The 20,372-nt window shown below is 40.0% G+C and overlaps 1 protein-coding gene across 8 annotated transcripts in view; it reads left to right on the forward strand.

Moving 5' to 3' along the window:
• The window catches only part of LOC126482314 (cation-independent mannose-6-phosphate receptor), a 768,212-nt gene that overhangs the window by 233,909 nt on the left and 513,931 nt on the right, over positions 1-20,372 (forward strand). For all 8 annotated transcript variants that reach the window (XM_050106419.1, XM_050106409.1, XM_050106382.1 and 5 more), the window contains exon 14: positions 14,755-14,870. In XM_050106419.1, coding sequence (XP_049962376.1) covers positions 14,755-14,870 — 116 coding nt within the window. The remainder of the gene's footprint in view (positions 1-14,754; positions 14,871-20,372) is intronic.

Below are 20,372 nucleotides of genomic sequence, written 5' to 3' on the forward strand. Positions count from 1 at the left end.
ACAAAGGAGCTGGCTTACAAAACACTCTTTCGACCTATACTTGAGTATTGCTCATCAGTGTGGGATCCGTACCAGGTCGGGTTGACAGAGGAGATAGAGGAACTCCAAAGAAGAGTGGTGCATTTCATCACAGGGTTATTTGGTAAGTGTGATAGCTTTACGGAGATGTTTAGCAAACTCAAGTGGCAGGCTCTGCAGGAGAGGCACTCTGCATCGCGGTGTAGCTTGCTTTCCAGGTTTCGAGAGGGTGCGTTTCTGGATGAGGTATCAAATATATTGCTTCCCTCTACTTATACCTCCCAAGGAGATCACGAATGTAAAATTAGAGAGATTCGAGCGCCCACGGAGGCGTTCCGGCAGTAGTTCTTCCCGCGAACCATAAGTGACTGGAACAGGAAAGGGAGGTAATGACAGTGGCACATAAAGTGCCCTCCGCCACACACCGTTGGGTGACTTGCGGAGTATAAATGTAGATGTAGATGGAACAACACATCTGCTTTAAATTTTGCATGAAACTGAAGAAAATCTTTACAGAGGACACTAGATGATGCAGGAAGCCTATAGTGATGAGTCGTTTAGCCGTACTTGATGTTACGAATAGTTCAAACGGTTTAAAAATGGCCTGAGGGAAGTTAAAGGTGAGCCTGTTCAGGGCACCCTTCGATGTCTACTGACAATGCTCGTGTCAGGAAGGTCAGCGAAATTCAATCAAAGAGTGACTGTCAGAGAAATTGCAGAAGAATGTAACATTCCAGTTGGATCATGTTATGAAATCCTGACACAGCATCTTGGAATGCATCGTGTTGCTGCCAAGTTCGTCCCACGGCTCATGATTCAAGACCAGAAAGATCTCCATGTCACAATGTGTGAGGAGCTTTTGGATTGCGCAAATGTGAACTAGATGTTCCTTCAGAGAATTGTAACTGGTTACGAAATATGGGTCTACGGCTATGACGTTGAGACCAATGTTCAATCTTCACAATGGATCAGGAAAGGTTCTCCAAGACAAAAAGAAGCACGTCAGGTCAGGTCAAAAGTCAAAGTCATGCTGATAGTTTTCTTTGACTTTGAAGGATTGGTTCCTTATGAATTTGTGCCTCAGGGGCAAACTGATAGCCGATGGTACTATTGAGATGTGTTGTGGTGCCTGCGAGAAAATGTGAGGAGGAAATGGCCAGAAATGTGGCGAGAAAGTTAATAGCTCTTGCACCATGGTAATATATCCACACGTTCATCCCTGTTGGTTCGGGACAGTTGCACAAAAAATAAAATCGCTGTGCTGCCTCATCCTCCGTACACTCCAGACCCGGCCCTTGGGGACGTTTTTTATTTCCCAGGTCGAAAACCCTGTTGAAAGGACAAAGATCTGCAACGATAGATGAGATAAAAGAAAATTATCTGACAACCCTTCGCGTGATCCAGCAGGAGGCATACCAAGACTGCTTTTGAAAGTGGAAACGGCACTGGGAGGTTTGTATCACTTGTGGAGGAAAGTCTTTTGAAGCAGACCATGCTCAGTAAGTAATAGGTAAACATAGAAAAAATATATGGGCAAAGTTGCAGAATCTTTTGAACAGACTTCATATGTGTCGTACATGTTTCAGTTTTACTGTAGTATGTGTGCAGAGAGTGGACTACATGACTATAAGAAGAAGATGTTGTTAATACATTCGTTTCACAAGCTGTAGCCTCCTATACACTGTGTCAGACGTTAATGTTAGTATTAGAAAGAAATTGTCCAGGTGTACGTAGAACTCACACATTGTGGGTATGTTACAAACTGAATTATCTACCAGGTCATTATAATTAAACTTTCCCTATTTAATACATTATAAAATGGAAACTAATTACCATACAAGTACCAAACTTTGTAGCATTAATGTCCAGAGTATGTCGCGCACGATTTGCATGTGCCACAACGCCACTGTCCAGTTCTACATCTACATCTACATCTACATCCATACTCCGCAAGCCACCTGGCGGTGTGTGGTGGAGGGTACCCTGAGTACCTCTATCGGTTCTCCCTTCTATTCCAGTCTCATATTGTTCATGGAAAGAAGGATTGTCGGTATGCTTCTGTGTGGGCTCTAATCTCTCTGATTTTATCCTCATGGTCTCTTTGCGAGATATAGGTAGGAGGGAGCAATATATTGCTTGACTCTTCGGTGAAGGTATGTTCTCGAAACTTTAACAAAAGCCCGTAACGAGCTACTGAGCGTCTCTCCTGCAGAGTCTTCCACTGGAGTTTATCTATCATCTCCGTAACGCTTTCGCGATTACTAAATGATCCTGTAACAAAGCGGGCTGCTCTCCGTTGGATCTTCTCTATCTCTTCTATCAAACCTATCTGGTACCGATCCCACACTGGTGAGCAATATTCAAGCAGTGGGCGAGCAAGTGTACTGTAACCTACTTCCTTTGTTTTCGGATTGCATTTCCTTAGGATTCTTCCAATGAATCTCAGTCTGGCATCTGCTTTACCGACGATCAACTTTATATGATCATTCCATTTTAAATCACTCCTTATGCGTACTCCCAGATAATTTATGGAATTAACTGCTTCCAGTTGCTGACCTGCTATATTGTAGCTAAATGATAAGGGATCTTACTTTCTGTGTATTCGCAGCACATTACACTTGTCTACATTGAGATTCAATTGCCATTCCGTGCACCATGCATCAATTCGTTGCAGATCCTCCTGCATATCAGTACAATTTTCCATTGTTACAACCTCTCAATACACCATAGCATCATCTGCAAAAAGCCTCAGTGAACTTCCGAAGTCATCCACAAGGTCATTTATGTATATTGTGAATAGCAACGGTCCTATGACACTCCCCTGCAGCACACCTGAAATCACTCTTACTTCGGATGACTTCTCTCCATTGAGAATGACATGCTGCGCTCTGTTATCTAGGTACTCTTCAATCCAATCATACAATTGGTCTGATAGTCCATATGCTCTTTGTTCATTAAATGACTGTGGGGAAGTGTATCGAACGCCTTGCAGAAGTCAAGAAACACGGCATCTACCTGTGAACCCGTGTCTATGGCTCTCTGAGTCTCGTGGACGAATAGCGTGAGCTGGGTTTCACACGGCCGTCTTTTTCGAAACCCATGCTGATTCCTACAGAGTAGATTTCTAGTCTCCAGAAAAGTCATTATTCTCGAGCATAATACATGTTGCAAAATTCTACAACTGATCGACGTTAGAGTTATAGGTCTATAGTTCTGCACATCTGTTCGACGTCCCTTCTTGAAAACGGGGATGACCTGTGCCCTTTTCCAATCCTTTGGAACGCTACGCTCTTCTGGAGACCTACAGTACACCGCTGCAAGAAGGGGGGCAAGTTCCTTCACGTACTCTGTGTAAAATCGAACTGGTATCCCATCAGGTCCAGCGGCCTTTCCTCTTTTGAGCGATTTTAATTGTTTCTTTATCCCTCTGTCGCCTATTTCGATATCTACCATTTTGTCATCTGTACAACAATCTAGAGAAGGAACTACAGTGCAGTCTTCCTCTGTGAAACAGCTTTGGAAAAAGACATTTAGTATTTTGGCCTTTAGTCTGTCATCCTCTGTTTCAGTACCATTTTGGTACCAGTGTGTCTGGACATTTTGTTTTGATCCACCTACCGCTTTGACATAAGACCAAAATTTCTTAGGATTTTCTGCCAAGTCAGTACATAGAACTTTACTTTCGAATTCATTGAACGCCTCTCGCATAGCCCTCCTCACACTACATTTCGCTTCACGTAATTTTTGTTTGTCTGCAAGGCTTTGGCTATGTTTATGCTTGCTGTGAAGTTCCCTTTGCTTCCGCAGCAGTTTTCTAACTCGGTTGTTGTACCACGTGGCTCTTTTCCATCTCTTACGATCTTGCTTGGCACATACTCATCTAACACATATTGTACGATGGTTTTGAACTTTGTCCGCTGATCCTCAACACTATCTGTACTTGAGACAATACTTTTGTGTTGAGCCGTAAGGTACTCCGCTTTTTGTCACCTTTGCTAAACTGAAAAATCTTCCTACCTTTTTTAATATTTATATTTACTGCTGAAATCATCGATGCTGTAACCGCTTTATGATCGCAGATTCCCTGTTCTGTGTTAACTGTTTCAAATAGTTCGGGTCTGTTTGTCAGCAGGAGGTCTAATATGTTATCGCCACGAGTCAGTTCTCTGTTTAACTGCTCACGGTAGTTTTCAGATAAAGCACTTTAAAAAATTTCACTGGATTTTTTGTCCCTGCCACCCCTTTGTGAACGTTTGAGTCTCCCAGTCTATATCCGGCAAATTAAAATCTCCACCCAGAACTATAACATGGTGGGGAAATCTACTCGACATATTTTCCAAATTATTCTTCAGGTGCTCAGCCACAACAGCTGCTGAGCCAGGGGGCCTATAGAGACATCCAATTACCATGTCTGAGCCTGTTTTAACCATGACCTTCATCTAAATTATTTCACATTTAGCATCTCCGTCAATTTCCTTCGATACTATTGCACTTCTTATCGCTATAAACATGCCTCCCCCTTCACTGTCCAGCCTGTCTCTGTGGTATACATTCCAATCTGAGTTTATGATTTCATTACTGTTTACGTCTGGTTTCAGCCAACTTTCTGTCCCTAGTACTATATGGGCGTTGTGACTGCTTATTAATGAGAGCAGTTCTGAGACCTTTCTATAGACGCTCCTGCAGTTTACTATTAGCACTTTAATATTGTTATTCCCTGTTACATATTACCTACTCCTACCTTGCCGCGTCTCAGGAGGCGTCTTGTCGGGCCTAGGGAGGGAATTCTCTAACCTAAAAAACCCCCATTTGCACTCCACACGTACTCCGCTACCCTTGTAGCCGCTTCCGGCATGTAGTGCACGCCTGACCTATTCAGGGGGACTCTACATTTCTCCACCCGATAGCGGAGGTCGAGAAATTTGCACCCCAGATCTGCGCAGAATCGTCTGAGCCTATGGCTGCCAGGTGCTGTGATCAGTCATGATGATTCATAGTCTCACACTTGACCAGCCATGGTGCACATGAACTTGGTCAAAAGGAGCAGAGCATTATTGGTGAAGCTCTATTATCAAAACAACATTAATACTGCAACTGCACTTCGAGAATGTCACTGGCTGAAAGCATTACATGAGGGTCATCTCTCTCCACCTGCTGTGCAGAGCATGATGAAGAAGCCGGGTGTTGCCCCGGGAAGAGGACAACGACCGTTTGCACCACAGGTGGCTGATGAAATCGCTGTTGCTATGGCAGACCATGCTGCACGCAATTGCCGCTTGTCAGGCAGTGCACGTGTCTTGGTCCACTGTATGGAAAATGCTTCGAACCATTCTCAAATGGTATCCGTACAGGTCCATATCGTACAGCAGCTTGCACCACAGGACACACAACAATGTGTTGATTTCGTTCTCCACTTTCTTGCAAGGATTGAAGTTGACTAGGGCTGGCCCTGGACCATACTATGGACAGACGAAGCTCACTTTTCTCTGACGGGTGAGGTGAACACACAGAATTGCAGAGTGTGGGGACCTTCACTTCCAGTCACTGTGCATGAAGTTCCTGTGTATGGTGAATGTGTCCCAGTATGGTGTGGCCCATTCCTTTTGCTCAAGGCCCAAAATGTGCAGTGTGACTGGCCAGCGTTACTGCAGTATGCTTCAACAGCATGTCATACCTGCCCTATACGAGAGAGAAGCATTGAACTCAACAGTTTTCATGCAAGATGGGCCCCACCACATGTCGCTTGTGAAGTTCACCTGCTTCTCCGAAATAGCTGATCTCACTTCCTGTGATTTCTGGTTGTGGACAGGATTTACCAGGGGAACATTCACACACATGCTGATCTGAAGCACAGGTAGCCAATATAACTATGGGTATGCTTCGTTCTGCTGTGCAGAATGCAATCCTGTGCTTTCAGACTCTTCTGGACACTGATGGGCACCATATTGAGTCCCTTTTGTAGCAGTAATGAAACCAATCTCTAATAAATAAATGTAAATGCCGTGTGGCTAGGTCCTCCCATTGGGTAGACCATTTACCTGTTACAAGTCTTTCAAGTTGACGCTACTTCGGCGATTTGCGTGTCGATGAGGATGAAATGATGGTGATAAGTACAACACAACACCCAGTCCCTGAGTGGAGAAAATCTGCGACCCAGCCGAGAATCAAACCCGGGCCATTAGGTATGACATTCCGTCGGGCTGACCACTCAGCTACCAGGGGCAGACAGACAATCTGTAATGGTATGATGTTTCGTAACAGCATATTAAAAGCTTTTCAGTTGAACTGATTGTGCATTATTTCTCTTACCCGTGTCCTTGACATTGATGCTACCAAGTTTGGTCCTTGTATGGTAATTAGAACGAAAGGTTTTGAACACTATGCTTATTTTTTGATTTAACGAAGGCGTTTGATTGTGTTGATCACAAAATATTGCTCCAGAAGTTGGATCATTATGGAGTACAGGAGTAGGTCACAATTGGTTCACCACTTACTTTAGCAACAGACACCAAAAGATTGTGTTGAGAATGGCTGTTATGTGGGGTTTGAGTGGGGTACAGTCAAGTTGGGGGGTGCCCCAGGGATCAGTGTTGGGGCCACTCCTGTTCCTTATTTATATAAATGATATGTCCTCTAGTATTACGGGTAACTCTAAAATATTTCTGTTTGCTGATGACACTAGCTTGATAGTAAAGGCTATAGTGCGCAACATTGGCTCCATTTCAAATAGTGCAGTTCATGATCTAAGTTCATGGCTTGTAGAAAATATAGTAACACTAAATCACAGTAATGCTCAGTTTTTACAGTTTCTAACACGCACTTCAACAAAACCTGACGTTTTAATTTCACAGAGTGGGCATATGATTAGTGAAACTGCACAGTTCAAATATCTACGTGTTCGGATAGATAGTAAACTGTCATGGAGAGCCCACGTTCAGGATCTTGTTCAAAGACTTAATGCTGCTGTTTTTACTATTCGAACGGTACCTGAAGTAAGTGATCGTTCGACACAAAAATTAGTCTACTTTGCTTATTTTCATTCGCTTATGTCAAATGGTATTATATTTTGGGGTAACTCTTCCCATTCTGAAAGGATATTTTTGCCTCAGAAATGGATGGTTTGGCAATAAGTGGTGCATCAAACCTGCATTTGGATCAGACTTAGGTTGCAGAAAGGTGTGCAGTATACTGCTGCATCCATTTTCAATAACCTACCACAAGAATTCAAAAATCTTAGCAGTAATCAACGCACTTTCAAATAGAAGCTGAAGAGTTTCCTCATGGGTCACTCCTTCTGTTCTGTTGAGGAGTTCTTTGAAAAATTAAGCTGATTCTTGTTGTATTGTTGATGGGTTTACTTAAACTTACGGCTTGACTTTTTTGGGTTCATAAACATTTTATTTTCATCTGTTCTTACTTTTATGCTGTAATTTCATGTACAGAGACGTTCCATGACCGTGGAGATTTGTTCCTCAATTTGGTCCTACAGAAATTGACGTGTAAATAAAAAATTTAAAAAAAGTTAAGTAGGGAAAGTTTAATTATAACCACCAAGTGTATAGACAGGTCATGCATCCCATGAATCGAGAATGTCAACGATTTTTGCCTTTGTCAACACTGATTGTGGCATGACATACAGATTTTTATAGATTTAGCAAAAAAATACATGCTTAATGAAATATTTCCATAAAAACTTTCATTCTGTATTTCACCTTCATAGTGGTTGAATTTCCAGAAACAAAAAATGCTTCCATAGTGCAATATTTTCATAAAACATTTCATCCCCTATTCACCCCCTTAGGGGTTGAATTTCCTGATATGTTGAAACATGTATTTCTTTATTTTTTACCAAGAAAATTCATGCCAATTTTCGAAGGTCTAACTTCAAAATATCTTTAGTAGCAACATTTTTCAGAAAACCTATGATTACCTATTACACCCCCTTAGGGGCCTACAGTATAGGGTCAAAACTCTCTGCAAGCTTCAAGTTTCGATCCTTAGTGGTTTGGGCTGTGCAATGGTGAGTGAGTATTTGAGTGAGTGAAATTCATGTAACTGTACAGCGTGAAAGATTAGATACTTAATAAGCTGCTGTGAATCTATGGCTAACAGCCACTACTACTACTCATGCACTAAGTTCGTTTTTCACGGAGAAAAAGAACCATTGACCAGTTTCCATAAAAACTTTTGAGTAGGATATTGGAACGTGTGTGTCACTGTTTGGGTGTGTTGGGTCTTTTGAAAAAGTCCTCAGTTTGACCATGAACTTATTACACCAATGTGATCCAGTAACAAGAATACACACAGTAATTGGCATTAATGAATGCCATTGAACAGTGAAGTATAGTATATGAAATATAGCGTGTTGAGTAACCAATGGAAGTTCGTTGTATACACAACCATAAGAACATTCAGATAAAAGTAAATGTATTCAGACATTATGTGACTGGGAGGTAAACAAGTGGGAAGGGTCCATTGTGGCTGGGTGATGCACCAGGCAGGGCAGTGGTGTCATCTTTGTGTCCATGGTGCCCTCTGTATGTTGTGCATCATTATAGGTTCAACCAGGCAGTCCAAATCTGTTATGTGTGACTTGAGATACTGCAGCTGTGTGTATAAAATTATATTATTGTTATAATGGTAACACAATGGTTCTGGGCTGGCGGAGAAATGAGGAAGCACCAGTTTCACATAATCTAGTCCAGAAATATATAAACTGGAGCAGAATGTTGTGGAAACCAAACTGTTTGTTAATTCGTCTTATACTATAAATAAAAACACACAAGATTTCTTTTGGAAAGTAATATGAATTATGTGAACACAGTGTATGAGGATTAGGTGTACATGTCTAATGAAAGGTTATTGGTGGAATATAAATAGTTTGAAGAGGAAAAGTAACATCTTGGTTAGTACTTAAAGTTCTGAGTCATCAACAGGCATTTAGCAGTAAACAAGACCGAGAAAATATTCATCTTTCAAACAAATCTATCTACACAGCTATAAAGTATGCATACACCTGTACAGTTACATTGTCCTGCATGACTACCTTGCATCAACACTACAGCTTGACTGGATGAACTACCATGCTGCCTGACACAAAATAGTCAGATGAGACAGTGTAACCACATGCACCTCTGTGCGTGCATGTATGTGAAATAGTTTAATGAAAGTTTCAGAATGTTGTCAAGTACTATTTGTTTCTTCCACTCTTGTTTTAATTAAGAGCATCACAACCACCTGCCGGATGAGTCAGAAACTGTTCCTTTTGAGTCTATCTCATTTATCAGCAAATAGGGGAAAATTACACACTTCAAGAAAAATTATAGTGCTTTGGAGCCTTGGAAGTTTGGAAAATCTGATGCATGAAATTTACTTTCTGTGTAAAATTGATTTTGTATACCCAAGCTAGAAGGTTTCAGATAAATTATATAATGGTAAGACAGAGATTCAGGAACCAGGTTTTAAATTGTAAGATATTTCCAGGGGCAGATGTGGACTCTGACCACACTCTATTAGTTATGAACTGTAGATTAAAACTGAAACTGCAAAAAGGTGGGAATTTGAGGAGATGGGATCTGGATAAACCGAAAGAACCAGAGGTTGTAGAGAGTTTCAGGAAGAGCATTAGGGAACAATTGACAAGAATGGGGGAAAGAAATACAGTAGAAGAATGGGTAGCTTTGAGAGATGAAATACTGAAGGCAGTAGAGGATCACCTAGGTAAAAAGACGAGGGCTAATAGGAATCCTTGGGTAACAGAAGAGATATTGAATTTAATTGATGAAAGGAGAAAATATAAAAATGCAGTAAATGAAGCAGGCAAAAAGGAATGCAAACGTCTCAAAAATGAGATCGACAGGAAGTGCAAAATGGCTAAGCAGGGATGGCTAGAGGACAAATGTAAGGCTGTAGAGGCACATATTACTAGCGGTAAGATAGATACTGCCTACAGGAAAATTAAAGAGACCTTTAGAGAAAAGAGAATCACTTGCATGAATATCAAGAGCTCAGATGGAAACCCAGCTCTAAGCAAAGAAGGGAAAGCAGAAAGGTGGAAGGAGTATATAGAGGGTCTATACAAGGGCAATGTTTTAGAAATGGAAGAGGATGTAGATGAAGATGAAATGGGAGATATCGTACTGAGCGAAGAGTTTGATATAGCACCAAAAGACATAAGTCGAAACAAGGCTCCGGGAGTAGACAACATTCCATTAGAACTACTGACAGTGTTGGGAGAGCCAGTCCTGACAAAACTCTACCATCTGGTGAGCAAAATGTATGAGACAGGCAAAATACCCTCAGACTTCAAGAAGAATATAATAATTCCAATCCCAAAGAAAGCAGGTGTAGACAGATGTGAAAATTACAGAACTATCAGTTTAATAAGCCATGGCTGCAAAATACTAACGCGAATTCTTTACAGACGAATGGAAAAACTGGTAGAAGCCAAACTCGGGGAAGATCAGTTGGGATTCCGTAGAAATGAGAACACGTGAGGCAATACTGACCCTACGACTCATCTTAGAAAATAGGTTAAGGAAAGGCAAACCTACATTTCTAGCATTTATAGACTTAGAGAAAGCTTTTGATAATGTTGACTGGAATAGTCTGTTTCAAATTCTGAAGGTGGCAGGAGTAAAATACAGGGAGCGAAAGGCTATTTACAATTTGTACAGAGTCGAGGGGCAGGAAAGGGAAGCAGTGGTTGGGAAGGGATTGAGACAGGGTTGTAGCCTCTCCTCGATGTTATTCAATCTGTATATTGAGCAAGCAGTAAAGGAAACAAAAGAAAAATTCGGAGTAGGAATTAAAATCCATGGAGAGGAGATGAAAACTATGAGGTTCGCTGATGACATTTTAATTCTGTCAGAGACAGCAAAGGACCTGGAAGAGCAGCTGAACGGAATGGATAGTGTCTTGAAAGGAGGATATAAGATGAACATCAACAAAAGCAAAACGAGGATAATGGAATGTAGTCAAATTAAATTGGGTGATGCTGCAGGAATTAGATTAAGAAATGAGACACTTAAAGTAGTAAAGGAGTTTTGCTATTTGGGGAGCAAAATAACTGATGATGGTCGAAGTAGAGAGGATATAAAATGTAGACTGGCAATGGCAAGGAAAGCGTTTCTGAAGAAGAGAAATTTGTTAACATCGAGTATAGATTTAAGTGTCAGGAAGTTGTTTCTGAAAGTATTTTTATGGAGTGTAGCTATGTATGGAAGTGAAACTTGGATGATAAATAGTTTGGACAAGAAGAGAATAGAAGCTTTCAAAATGTGATGCTATAGAAGAATGCTGAAGATTAGATGGGTAAATCGCATAACTAATGAAGAGGTATTGAATAGAATTGGAGAGAAGAGAAATTTGTGGCACAACTTGACTAGAAGAAGGGATCGCTTGGAAGGGACATTCTGAGGCATCAAGGGATCACCAATTTAGTATTGGAGGGCAGCGTGGAGGGTAAAAATTGTAGAGGGAGACCAAGAGATGAATATACTAGACAGATTCAGAAGGATGTAGGTTGCAGTAGGTACTGAGAGATGAAGAACCTTGCACAGGATAGAGTAGCATGGAGAGCTGCATCAAACCAGGCTCTGGACTGAAGACTACAACAACAACATACCCAAGCTAATTACACAACCTGTTAGTATGTAAAACAGTTTAAGTTTAGTTGCAGGTATTGTAAAACTATAAATTGAGTGAGTGATGGCAGTTTGCTGAGAGAAATCAAGTTACACATTACATTTACAGTAATTGTTGAAAATGATTTTCCTTTTATTCAGCAACAAGATCATGCTATCATTTGTCCATAGAGTGGTGGCATACACAAAGATCTTGCAAAGTGTTCCCCAGATTCTGTGTAAGATTTTGTTGTTGGTGATCTCCAGTTCAGTCCGAAGACAGCTTTGATGCAGCTCTCCACACTACTCTATTCTTGGCAAACCTCATCGTCTCTGAATAACTACTGCAACCTACATCCACTTGAGCATGCTTACTGTACTCATCTCTTGGTCTCCCTCTGCAATTTTTACCCACCACTCTTCCCTCCAGTGCTAAATTGATGATTTCTTGGTGTCTGAGAATGTGGCCTATCAGCTGGTCCGTTCTTGTATTCACGTTATGCCACAAATTTCTTTACTCCGAAGTTATCTTTAGTGCCTCCTGATTGGTTACATGATCTACACATTTCATCCTCAGCATTCTTCTGTAATACAACATTTCAAAAGCTTGTATTATCTTTTTCTGTGGACTGCTAATCATCCATGTTTTACTTCTGTACAAGGCAACACATCTTAAAAGACATTCAGAAAAGGCATTGTAATATTTAAATCTGTAATCAGTGTTAACAAATTTCTGTTCTTCAGAAATGATTTTCTGGCCATTCCTATCTGCATTTTATATCCTCTCTACTCTGAGTGTCAGCAATTTTTTTGTTTTCTATTTATTTTTTTGTTTTCTATTTATTTTTTATTTATTTATTTTTGTCCACAGCTCGTGGTCTAGTGGCTAGTGTTGCTGCCTCTGGAACACGGGGTCCCGTGTTTGATTCCCAGCCGGGTTGGGGATTTTTCTCTGCCTGTGGACTAGGTGTTTGTGTTGTCCTCATCATCATCATCATCATCATTTGTGACAATGGCTACATTGGATTGGGGAAAAAAGAAAGAAAAAACTTGGAACTTTGTACAGGCAATGATGACCACGCAGTTGTGCGCCCCACCAACCAATCATCATCGTCAACAATTGTTTTACTGCCCAAGTAGCAAAACCCATCTACTACTTTTAGTGCCTCATTATCTAATTAAATTCCCTCAGAATCACCTGATTTAATTGGACTGCATTCTATGATCCTTGTTTTGGTTTTGTTGGTGTTCATCTCATACCCTCCTTTCACGGCACTGTCCATTCTATTCAATTGCTCTTCAGATTACTTTGCTGTCTCTGATAGAATTACAGTATCATTGGCAAACCATAGAAGTTTTTATTTCTCCTCCCTTTAAAATGCTTGCCCAATGTACAGATTGAATAACGTGGAGGATGAGCTACAAACCTGTCTCACTTCCTTCTCAACCACTGCCCCTCCACTCATAACTGCCATCTGGTTTCTATACTAATTGTAAATAGCCCTTCCCTCCCTGTAGTTTATCCTGCTACCTTCAGAATTTCAACGAGCGTATTCCAATCAACACTGTCCAAAACTTTCTCTAAGTCTGCAAAAGCTATAAATGTAAGTTTGCCTTTTCTTAGCCTATCTTCCAAGAGAAGTTGGAGGTCAGTGTTGCCCATGTGTTTCAACATATCTCCGGAATCGAAACTGATATTTGCCAAGGTCAACTTCTGCCACATTTTCCATTCACCTGTAAAGAATTCATCTTGGCATTTTGACTTACTAAATTGATAGTTTGGTAATACTCACAACTGTCAGCTCCTGCATTCCTTGGAATGGTATTATTACATTCTTCTTGAAGTCGAAGGCTGTTTCGCATGTCTCATTCATCTTGCACACTGGGTGGAATAGTTTTTTGTCATTGGTAGTTCATCCATGGATATAGCTCTGAGGATATTTTGTCTACTCCAAGGGCCTTGTTTTGATTTAAACCTTCAAGTGCTCTGTCCAGTTGTCTCCCATCGCATCTTCATCTACTTCCTCTTCCCATTCTGTAACATGCCTTAAAGTTCATCAAATTCATCTACCTTGTATGGGCCCTCTATATACTCCTTCTACCTTTGATCTTTCCCTCGCTTGCGTCTTACTGATTTTCCATATGAGCCCTTGATATTCATACAGTTGCTCCTCTTTTCTCCAAATGCCTCTTTTGTTTTCGTGTAGGTGGTATCTATATATTTTTGCCCTACTTATACATGTTTCTATAGACTCACATTTGTCCTCCAGTAATACCTGCTTAGCCATTTTGCACTTTCTGCCAATCTCATATTTTATACATGTGTATCCCCTTTTGTCTGCTTCATTTGCTGCATTTGTATATTTTCTCCTTTAATCAGTTAAATTCAGTATCGCCTGTTATATCAGAGAATTGCTACTAAGCCTGGTAGTTTTAACTATTTGACCCTCCGCTGTCTTCAATATTTCAAGCTTCAAAGCTACCTATTCAACTTCTACTCTACTCCATTACACTGTTTCAGTCAGTTGTTGCCCAATGCTCCTTTTGATTTCCTGCCTTTTTGCAATCTGGTTCCAGAATCTCTGTCTTACCAATATATAATCAATATGAAACTTTCCAGTGTCCCCAGATCTCTCTTGCACCTTTTTTCAGGATTCTTAAACCAAGTGCTAGCAATGATTAAATTGTGATCGGTGCAAAATTCCACCTGGCGGCTTTCTCTGATTGAAGCAGAGTGCAGAATGATTCTGCTGTCACCAATGCACTTTTTGTATAAGAACCATGAAGGTAAGATGAGAAACATTAGAGCTCTTGCAGAGGTTTTAGACAGTTGTTTTTCCCTTGTTCTATTTACCAGTGGAACAGGAGAGGAAATTACTAGAAGTGATAACAGGGTACTCTCTGCCATGACTTCTGAAGTACAGATGTAAATGTAGGTGTAGATGAAGCCACCCTACTTCGGCAATGTCTGTGGTTCATGGGGCAGCTATGTATGTTACGGGCAATATTTTGTACAACTCATAGAAAATGAGAGATACTTCTACATGCTATACTTTTTTTTTTTTAATTTTTTACTTCATGCATTTGTTTTATGTGTATTTCTTGTTTTCAGGTTTGATTTGACATCACTAATGAGCAAAGATTACAATGTTACATCAGAATCTGGAGATGTATTACAGTTTAGTGTTTGCAGAATCTTAGAAAAATCTCCTTGCGAAAATGGAACAGGTAAATTAAAACTCATGATTTATGTTACACTGTATTGCTAAATAACAGTGAATGGATATTGCTTAACTACTATAGTTCCCATTTTAAAAGCTAAATATGCAATACTTTTTATGTAAGCTTAAGACTGATAACAACTGTTCTCAGCATTTATAATTACAGTACTTCATAATTCTTCAAGAGCTTTTTGACATATCATAGCATAACATGAATAGATGAGAATTCTGGCTGTCGCTTGCAGTTTATGTCATTATCATTGCCATGTGTGTGTGGTAAATATCTTGACTGTCTGTCATTAGATACTATTTACGAAGTTTTATTCTCTTTTGTATTGAAGTGTCTTTAGTAGGTTTATTAATGTTTACATCTAGGTCTGAGAAAGGTTTATTAATGTTTGCAGCTGTAGTTCCAACCTCACAATCACGTTGTGTTTTTTATATCTATATGATTTATCCTGAGCTTGATAATTGCCTCTTGTTTTCCATTGCCCAGAGACGCACTTTCAGATACTTGTAACGCAAGTGTTATTTTTATTTCACTTAGATTCAGGGGAAACATTGTGCTGTATCGGTTTCTGAACGCAAAAAAACAGGAGTGATGTTGTCAGATGGGTTTTAGATCAGTTAACTAGCATTTAACCTGCATTTAGTTTATGTTTCTATCAGTCTTTGCTACTTTGCCCGGTCTCAATGGATGCTAAGTAGACCATACTCTTCCAGCATTAATAATTTGTTATGTCTACAAAATTTTCAGTGCTGTTATAGAATATGACACAAAAGTGAAAACTACAAAAACTTAAATCTCAGAAATAAAATTTCTTAAAGGATCACAGACGAAATTTCTCGGCATTTTCTGAGCGATAATTGTTTAATGCAAGTGTTTCTGTAAGTGAAATGATTTCCAAGAACAGACAAAAGATTGCTCAAATGAAGTAGTTTAGCACCAGAATTGACTTCTTGGCAAAAACAGGGAAAAATATGAGGAGCATTCAATAAATAATGCAACACACTTTTTTTCCCAGCCAGTTTTGGTTGAAAAAAAATGCAAAATTTGCTGTGAGACATGGTAAAATATTCCCGCTTTGGCCTCTTTAGTTTCATGAAGGTCTGCTGTTAATGGCCCTTTACGTAGCCTTCAAAATGGCATCTGTGAAGGAGGTGCATTCCAAGCAGAGAGCTGTCGTTGAGTTTCATTTGGTGGAAAACCAGAACATTGCAGATATTCATAGGCATTTGCAGAATGTCTACAGGGACATGGTAGTGAACAGAAGCACTGTGAGTCAATGGGTGAAGCTTCTGTCATCCTCACGGTGAGGTCATACAAGCCTGTCCGATTTCCCATGTGCTACCCTCAGGAAATTGTAGAAACAACTTCAGCAAGTTCGGCACCACAAAAATGCAATTGACCTTCTCCTCTTCCATGACCATGCAAGGTGTCACCACAGGTCTGTGCTCCTAACAGCAGCTCACAGAACGTAATGGGATTGTTCTTCCTCGTCCACCCTACAGCTCAGATCTGCAACCTTCCGACTTCCATCCATTTGGCCCAATGAAGGCATGCAGTCTGCGGGAAGCAGTACGTGGATGATGGGGAGGTTACTGATGTAGCAGGACGTTGGCTGTCGAGTCGACCATTAGAGTGATAGCATGCTGGTGTGCAGGTCTTTCAAGAGAGATGGCGTAAGGCCGTTGCTTTGAATGAAGATCATGTTGAGAAATAAGGTTTTGCACCAAAAGAGTGGGGAATAATATTAGAATCCTGAATAAATCCAAGTTGTTGTTGAGGAAAAAAAAGAAAAAAAAATATTGCCCTTATTGAATGCCCTTCATATTTAATCAAAGATGTTTTCAAGGGTGAAATATTTGTAGACTCTGCATCAGGAGCCTAAAACAGGTTAAGGTGAGGCAGAGATAATGAGAAACTAACTACTTGAAAGCTATAAAGATCTAATTCAGAATTTATGGAGCAACTAGTAAATAAGCGTAGCAAAATTATCAGCTTTTCATTTAAAGGAAGGCACATGCTACATCCTGAAATGACAATACTTAATTAAATGTTATTTCACTACAGACTTAAAATGTTTTGTGTGGATTCTCCAGTAGTGAAACAGATAGGTAATAGTGGATAGTGGTCAGGTGTGATTCGTGGTTACCATACTGAGGAATGTTGCCACAATTATCAATCAGAACAGTTGTGCCAGGGCTCTCTATTTTTTTTTAAGTTTAGAGTGTGTATCTACTGTGCTTCTCGTAATCAACTACTAAATAACACCAAAAGCTAACTCCAGTACAAGATCGATAGGTACCATATTTAAATGTCAGTGATACATTTCCCAGCTCTTCATCACAACAAAAGGTTCGTTTTGCTGAGATCTTTAGTGCATCGTGTAATCTTTGCTGCATGATTAATGTGTGCCCCCCACCCCCCTTCCTCTGAAACGTGAGACAGTTAACACTTTCTATGTGTTCAGTTCGCAGTGTTGAGACTGGTGATGAGACAGTGATGTTACGTGATGTCATAGGTCCTGTGCTATGATTGACTGATAGAAGCAAACCAAGCAACCCCTACACTGATTTAAGTGTCTTTGAAGCTAACATGCTGTATTTGCTGATTTTTATATTTTTGCTTGTTTATTATGAAAATATGCACCTTAAGTGATTCACTGCCTTAAATATCTCTCCAAAATGTGTTGTTTTTAGTGTGATTTGTTGTAGTAAAGTGTTGGGAAACGTGACATGGGTGGCTAAACGTGCTACCGTACATTGCTCCATTGAAATTACAAATATATCTTTGCCTGGATTTGTTCTTGTGTTTAAATCTGAAATGGGCACACCAAATTCCACCACTTTCACCTTAAGCTCATATTCCAAATGTTTGCCTAATAAATTGGACTGTAAATTCATATTGTGCTGTTTTCTGACTCATTGCATATTACATGTACTTGTAAGACAATAAGATGTGCAAGAACTCAGTCACAATATATTCACAGGTAGAAAATTGCTAAATATAAACTTTATGCAGAGCAAACAGTGTCAGCAAGCAAGAAGATTGTTAAGAACTGAAGGTATCAGAATACATTTCCCACACTTATTTCCTTTAATCATTCGTGAAACTCTCACTAGGTGGTACCACTTATGTGCACTCTAGTGAGGCATTTACAAACTTAGCATACCCTTTTTACCATGGATAGGACTGCAAAAGCTAGAAACAATTCAGTAATATCAAAACATTAATATTAAACATGAATCAAAAGGCATGATAAAGATATACAGAGGCAGGGATTCCATAACATAGGTTCATCCACTCTCGTGATTACATGTCATTGTAAGCAGTGGAACATGGAAAACCATGTGGACATTGGTAAGACATCCACAGTCTGAATGGACAGAGCCTTTGGGAGGCCTGCAAGAACTATACTCTCTAGAAGCCGTTCCCCCAAACAACTGTTACATGGATTAACTGATTTTTCAAGGTGCAGGATTAAGACTAGTTACTACCTGTTAGAAAAACATTACTCAATATTGCCACAAGCTCTGGTGCGTATAGTGTGAGGTAGCGGTTGGCCGTGAAGGCTGGCGTGCTGTGAATCAGTGATTCAAACCTGACTCTCTGCAATTATTTGTTATTTGGTGTCTATCATTTTTGGAAGATTCTTGAAATATCTTATGTCTGTAACATTTGTGTATTCTGGTACATTCTATGTTTGTATGAATACTAGCATTCTGGAACATTCCGTATTTTTATAAACAGCTGCACACACTTTGCAGTAGTTCAGTTCTAGTTTGGTTGTAGATTGGTATCGGTAATTAATGTATCTTCAGTTCTAAGTGTTGGGCGTCATTGATGACCCTGCATTCGGATTTAAAATTAATTATGGTTTTGATGTGACGTTGTTTGGTGTAGACATTGGTACTTCAAAATGTCTATACCACTGTGGCTCCAATCAGACAACATAAAAGCTGTTGCCAACACAGACAGGAACTAGAACTCAAGCAGTAAGTTTTTCCCGAGGTCCTTATATTCAGGAGAACAGTGAATTCCAAAAAGGTCCTTATATTCAGGAGAACAGCGAATTCCAAATCAGCAGTAAATCAGCTGCACACGAGGCATCCATCAGTGTTTTCCAGAGACCCTTGTCAGGACCTGACAAAACGGGTGAAAGGATTCGACCAAGTAAGCAAATACAGTGGATGGTATGACATGATGTGTTTGGCAAGTGTATACTGCAACTTGAATGCCACAACCCAACAGTGGTTCAAGAATAATGAAGGGAAGAGAAAATCAATAGCTGGAACAAATTCCAGGCCAAACTGAAGAAAATGTTTGGTGACAATCAGCAGCTAGTCCGTTTAGCTTGAAAACAGGATCCAGTGTCATGGAAAATGAGACAATTGTACATACAGAATGTTTTGGCCTCACACGACGTGATGAACCCAAATATGACAGATACTGACAAAATTTCAGACTTGATGAAGAGAGTCACAGAAATTGTTACCAAATATAATGTGCTCCCACTATTATTTACTGATCTTTTTACAAGATGGTTATTTTACATCTGGCTTTTTGTGGGGAGCCAATATTTTTCTTAATTTATGGCCAATTTTGAACTTGATATCCTGCAGTATATGCTAATGACAAACTCAGTCACTTGAAAATGGCATAAAAGGTCAAAACCTGGGTCGTAATTAAATAAACAACAGTACAGTCAAATTGTGCTGTGTTCATTTAAAAGTTATTGTATGGCTGTTGCTGAGCAACATCAGAACTGTTACCACTGAGGAGAGTGGTGGCCATTCTGCATCAATTTTCCAAACCTTTTACATCTGAAGTGGGGGTAAAGACTGACAATGTGGCCCATAGTAAGACATCATATCAACACTGGGGATCATTCACCAACTGTTGTTGTTGTTGTGGTCTTCAGTCCTGAGACTGGTTTGATGCAGCTCTCCATGCTACTCTCTCCTGTGCAAGCCTCTTCATCTCCCAGTACCTACTGCAACCTACATCCTTCTGAATCTTCTTAGTGTATTCATCTCTTGGTCTCCCTCTACGATTTTTACCCTCCACGCTGCCCTCCAATACTAAATTGGTGATCCCTTGATGCCTCAGAACATGTCCTACCAACCGATCCCTTCTTCTGGTCAAGTTGTGCCACAAACTTCTCTTCTCCCCAATCCTATTCAGTACTTCCTCATTAGTTATGTGGTCTACCCATCTAATCTTCAGCATTCTTCTGTAGCACCACATTTTGAAAGCTTCTATTCTCTTCTTGTCCAAACTATTTATCGTCCATGTTTCACTTCCATACATGGCTACACTCCATACAAATACTTTCAGAAATGACTTCCTGACACTTAAATCTATACTCGATGTTAACAAATTTCTCTTCTTCAGAAACGCTTTCCTTGCAATTGCCAGTCTACATTTTATATCTTCTCTACTTTGACCATCATCAGTTATTTTGCTCCCCAAATAGCAAAACTCCTTTACTACTTTAAGTGTCTC

This window comes from Schistocerca serialis, chromosome 1, assembly GCF_023864345.2.
Source record: "Schistocerca serialis cubense isolate TAMUIC-IGC-003099 chromosome 1, iqSchSeri2.2, whole genome shotgun sequence".
Lineage (NCBI taxonomy): Eukaryota > Metazoa > Arthropoda > Insecta > Orthoptera > Acrididae > Schistocerca > Schistocerca serialis.